Source organism: Marmota monax, unplaced genomic scaffold, assembly GCF_021218885.2.
Source record: "Marmota monax isolate L192 unplaced genomic scaffold, Marmota_monax_Labrador192_F-V1.1 WCK01_AAM20220418_F8-fsc00081, whole genome shotgun sequence".
Lineage (NCBI taxonomy): Eukaryota > Metazoa > Chordata > Mammalia > Rodentia > Sciuridae > Marmota > Marmota monax.
This window is the reverse complement of record NW_026695234.1, coordinates 4,944,120-4,949,185: the sequence shown is the minus strand read 5'-3', so window position 1 is coordinate 4,949,185 and position 5,066 is coordinate 4,944,120. Positions and strand designations below refer to the sequence as shown.

The following is a 5,066-nucleotide window of genomic DNA, read 5'->3' as shown; positions in this document are numbered from 1 at the left end:
CCGGCACACACCACCACATGGCCAATCACATCTCTTTTAAAGCCATGTTTAATTTCCAAACAAGACAATAGCAAAATCATGCTTCTGAAGAATGTTCTCCACTGTCTATCAAAAAGTCAAACACATGCTAAACCTCTCCCTAGAAGAGGACACTTTATCTTCAGATGATGTTCAAGGCTTTTCTAATTGGGTCAAAATCCCCTTTGTGTAAGATGGTTAATCTCTATTAATAGTTCTGTCTCAACCAACGAGCCTGGAGGTCCCACGGATCTGCTTCTTGCTTCAACAGTGTTTGGACGGAACAGAGCCGGGGACTCCCTTTTCTTCCAGCTTCCAACCGCCTTCCAATCTGATCTCCATTTGCAATCTCCGGGACCATCTGTTCGCCCAGGACCTGCTTCCAGGACCAGCCAACTCTGTTTTTTGTGGTTAGCTCCTTCTTGACGACCAACCATGACCTCCCAGATTCGTCAGAATTATTCTACCGAGGTGGAGGCTGCCGTCAACCGCCTGGTTAATTTGCATTTGCGCGCCTCCTACACCTACCTCTCTCTGGGCTACTATTTCGATCGTGACGATGTGGCTCTGGAGGGCGTGGGCCCCTTCTTCCGCGAGTTGGCTGAGGAAAAGCGCGAGGCCTCAGAGCGTCTCCTCAAGATGCAAAACCAGCGCGGCGGCCGCGCCCTCTTCCAGGACGTGCAGAAACCTTCTCAAGATGAGTGGGGCAACACCCTGGACGCCATGGAAGCTGCCTTGGCTCTGGAGAAGAACCTGAACCAAGCCATTTTGGATCTTCATGCCTTGGGTTCTACCCGCACAGACCCACATCTCTGTGACTTTCTGGAGAACCACTTCCTTGATGAGGAGGTGAAGCTCATCAAGAAGATGGGGGACCACCTGACTAACCTCCACCGTCTGGCAGGCCCCCAGGCTGGCCTGGGGGAGTATCTCTTCGAAAGACTCACCCTCAAGCATGACTAGAGGCCCTGGAGTACAGTGGCCTTTGATGGGGCTCCTTTGCATCTCCTGGCATCAGGGGTTTGGCCTGAGCCTCTCCCTCTAACCCCTAGGCAGCTTTTTAACCACCATGGAGCCCCTCCCAAGCCTTGGACCAAATAAAAATTAAAGCTTTTTCCAGCAAAAAAAAAAAAAAAAAAAATAGTTCTGTCTCAGATGGTGGAGAATGTGAGGAGGGAGAACGAGAAGAAATGGTTAATAAATAACGAAGAAATACTCCAAACTATAATGGTTCTCATCTCTTGCCACTGATCATGTTGTTATGAATGGTGTTTACTACTTCCTTCTTACTCCTGCCTCAGCCTCCTGACAGCTGGGATCACAGGTGTGCACCACCATTGTGCCTGGCTATTTTCCATTAACTTTTATCACATTATACAGTCACCCTGCGGGATCTGCATCACAGACATGATCTTCCTTATTCTCTTCATGTAGTTATAAAGTTAGTCCACTATTCAAATCAGAATCAATCACCACAAAGTCATTCTTTGCCTATTGGTTTATTAGCTTGAGAAGCTCAAAGTAGGCAGGTGACAGTCTCAATTTCCAATCAGTGGAACCACTGCTGAGCTCCTTGGTGGAGGTATTCCTCTCTTGGGAACTAACATCTCTGAGCCAGTAGAGCCCAGAGTTGCCTTGGTGTGGTGAGCCAGGCAACACTTGGTTCATGATGGGCAGCTCAGGTTACATATTAACCTGGTGACTCTCAGTGGTCTCATAGTCAGGCTCTACCTACTAAGGTCTTGGTGGCAAACTAGAGCTGTTTTTCAAAAGGGGAATAATATTACAGAGGATGGAATAACTTTTCTTTAAAAACCCTCAAGGTCTGTGCAGTCATTCACCTAAAGGGGTATAGCAAAATCTCCACAAAGCAACCCTATCTGCCAGATACTTTAAGATCATTGGCTCTGCTGGATCAGAAGACCCCTAATGTCAGAACTACCTGTGATAACACCTATATGTGTTGCAAAGCAAGTCAGATTTCCCAGTGAACAGGTTCAAGTTAGCACACTCAAAGTATCTAATGCTACCAACACTCAAAGACGTCTTTCTTAAGATACAGCAATTTGTCTTTCACATAGAATGGGATATTTGCAACATGCCCAAGTCCATTGAAACCTTGGAAATTTTCACTGAAGAGGCTAGCCCAGGATTTTCAGTGGGATTTATTTCCTATCCTACTATATGCTTGAGTTTTAGTAAAGTATCCAGGGCAAATGGTACATCCTGCTCTGTATTTCCATAATACAGTGTACCTGCATGATAATCTATAGCATTCAGAGGTGATTAGAGGAGTAATAGAGCCCCTGCATAGGACAATAAAGTTGTATCACTGGTCCCATCAGCTGAAAGAAAACTGCTTTTGACAGTTATTACTATCAAGTCTGAAGAAAAAAGGCTTTCACTACAACAGCTGTGAACAGGTGGCAGGGGACATATTGATTTGCTCTACCAAAGCAAACATTTGGAACAGCAGTTGAAGTCACCTCCTGATTTTTTTGATAATCTGTCAGTCTCCTAGCCTCTTCTTCACAAACCAAATATACGCATTAAATCAGTCTTTGTTGATAGCACTAGTCTCTTCAATCTTTTCAGAGAATGTGGTATTGTTTCTGGTTTACTACTTTGATAGAGGCAGTTCTAGTTGCTTCCATTTAGCATTTTCTGTCAAATTGTTTCTTATTTCTGTGGGCCAGGGAATTAATTTGTGGATTCGGTCAGTTGCTGAGGTTGTCAATTCCCTCTATGCTATCTAGATCTGTTTATACAGATGAAGTAAAGCTTTCCTAGGCTGCTGTTTATTTCAGTCCTAGGGACATGGTAATCAATTAGCTCAAGATGAGGGCCCTTCAAACTCCCAAGGAAGCCTTCTTCTCTTTGAATGTTGATTGCATGTTTAATTTTCTGATTCTGTAAGTGCCTGAGGACCTATTGTCCCTGTAATAATCACCACAGCCCCATTTCCCCATGTCTTTCCTTTTACCTGCATTTCATTCCATGATATCCCTAGTCAAAATCTGAATTGTGACACCATCATTTGCAGTGAATTAGTCAGGTTCTATCCTCTGTTCCTCCACCAGCCCTCATAAAGACATCATTGAGCTCATCAGATATGACTATCTCAACCCCAGAATTTAATTTTCAAAGTGTTTCCTGGGGTCACTTCTAGTACCAATTACTCTGTCAATTTGGGTTCCAACCAGAAAAAGATGACACACTTGCAACCAAGCTTATTATACACAATCTATTTAGAAAGTAATAAGTGTAGCAGAACCTAACAAGGGGAGGACAGTGGCAGAAAATGAGGGATAGGGTCATGTAGATCCTATCATAGCTGAGGGACAAAGCAGTCAGAGATAATCTTATAAGTAGGGAACTGGAGGGACACTAATTCTAACTAGGGACGCAAAGGACCTTACTCTTCCCTTCAATTTCCACAGAGAACCCCTGGCCAGCAAAAAAAATGGAAGCCAGGGAATAGAAGAAATGTTAACATGATTCATACAGGTCAATTCTGGAGACTGAGATGAGAACAGACTTGGGAAGGCAGATATATCTTGTAATTAGTGTAATCAGAATGGAAAATATAGACACATCTAGGAACTGTTCCCAAGGAAATCTGACCTTATACCAGCCTGTACAATAATCCTAAGTGATTTTCACATCGATTCTCCTTACACCTTAGAAAGACTGGTGGCTTGTCCCCTTATGTGACTTCATAAGTCTAAAATGTTTCCTAGTCAAAGAACTCAGTTTGAAGGCAGGTCACCCAATTTGACTTTCTTATGTACCAGCTGCAAATTTTGGCCAATCTCTTTGAATTCTGAATTTACTGGAACTAAATTGTAAGAGCATGTTCTGCTTTCTGCAGAACCCAACCAAGGTCACAAATTGTTTTTCCAAGTTTTTAATATCTTTAGGTCTTCATTTTTTAAAAAAACATTTTTTAAATAACATGTAGCAGTCGCACACACCAACCTCAGCAACTCAGGAGGTTAAGGCATAGGATTCCAAGTTCAAGGTCAGCCCCAGATAAAAGATAAAAAACTAAAAAAGCCTGCTGGGATTGATTGGGAACACAATCTATACAGATCAAATTTAACCTCACCTTAGTATCTTCCCAATCCATGACCATTACTGCTCTCTCCATTCATTTAGGTCTGATTTCTTTCATATTTTGTGGTTTTCAACATATATCGTAAATATTAGGTTCTCTATTATTGAGGGGAGGGGTGGTAAGGTCTGTGTGAGAAGCTTTGTGTCTGAATTTCTTTATTTAAGTCTTCTGATTTCTTTCATCAGTATTCTGTAGTTCTCTTAAGTTTTTGTTGGTGTGCTCAGCTTTATGCCTGAGAATAATTTTGGGAGGTAATGACATAATCCCTTGACATTGTGGACATCTCCCTCCTTCCCAACTGATTACTGGGTTCTCTATTTAGGCTATGAAGATTGTAAACGTATGGCGGGACACTATCTAGGATAGATGAACACTCAGATTTTAGTCATCGGGACTCACAGAAATACTGTTGAAAACATCTGACTGCTTCACCATATGAATTACTTAAGTAAAATGTTCTCAGACTGAGACATGCAGCCTGCTGTCAAGGATATACAGCACACACACAATTGGAGTTCCAGTGGGCTTTTATTGAGATAAATTAACAAAAATCAAGATTTTTACCAACCATCTTTTCTGAACCTTATAAACTCAATTGAGACTCTGGTCTATATACTGGTACATACAACATAACACATCCCATCAAAAACAGTCCCACTGGAACACTTGCCAATTAACAGAAAGCCAATTTTCCCTTTCCCCAAATATTTTCAAATTTGAATTTCCACTGTTCACTTCTCAGTGGAACTGGTCCCTTGTGGCTAGGGACACTAGAATTTTCTCCCGCTTTTTACCAAACAAAAATTTTTTTTCAAGTTTGTTTTGTTTCAAAAAAAAGGGAAGTGACTTTGTTTTGTCCAGGCACCTCTCCCCGACAATCACTGGTTAAAATACAGTAGCCTGCATCTTAATAACCCAGCCCTACCCCCTC

The 5,066-nt window shown here is 42.2% G+C and overlaps 1 protein-coding gene across 1 annotated transcript; it reads left to right on the top strand.

Moving 5' to 3' along the window:
• Nucleotides 1–228: 228 nt before the first annotated feature.
• On the top strand, nucleotides 229–1,137 carry LOC124088963 (ferritin light chain). The gene has a single exon (XM_046438819.2). It carries the CDS (start codon nucleotides 454–456, stop codon nucleotides 979–981), a length of 528 nt encoding a protein of 175 aa, XP_046294775.1. The 5' UTR covers nucleotides 229–453; the 3' UTR covers nucleotides 982–1,137.
• Nucleotides 1,138–5,066: the final 3,929 nt, after the last annotated feature.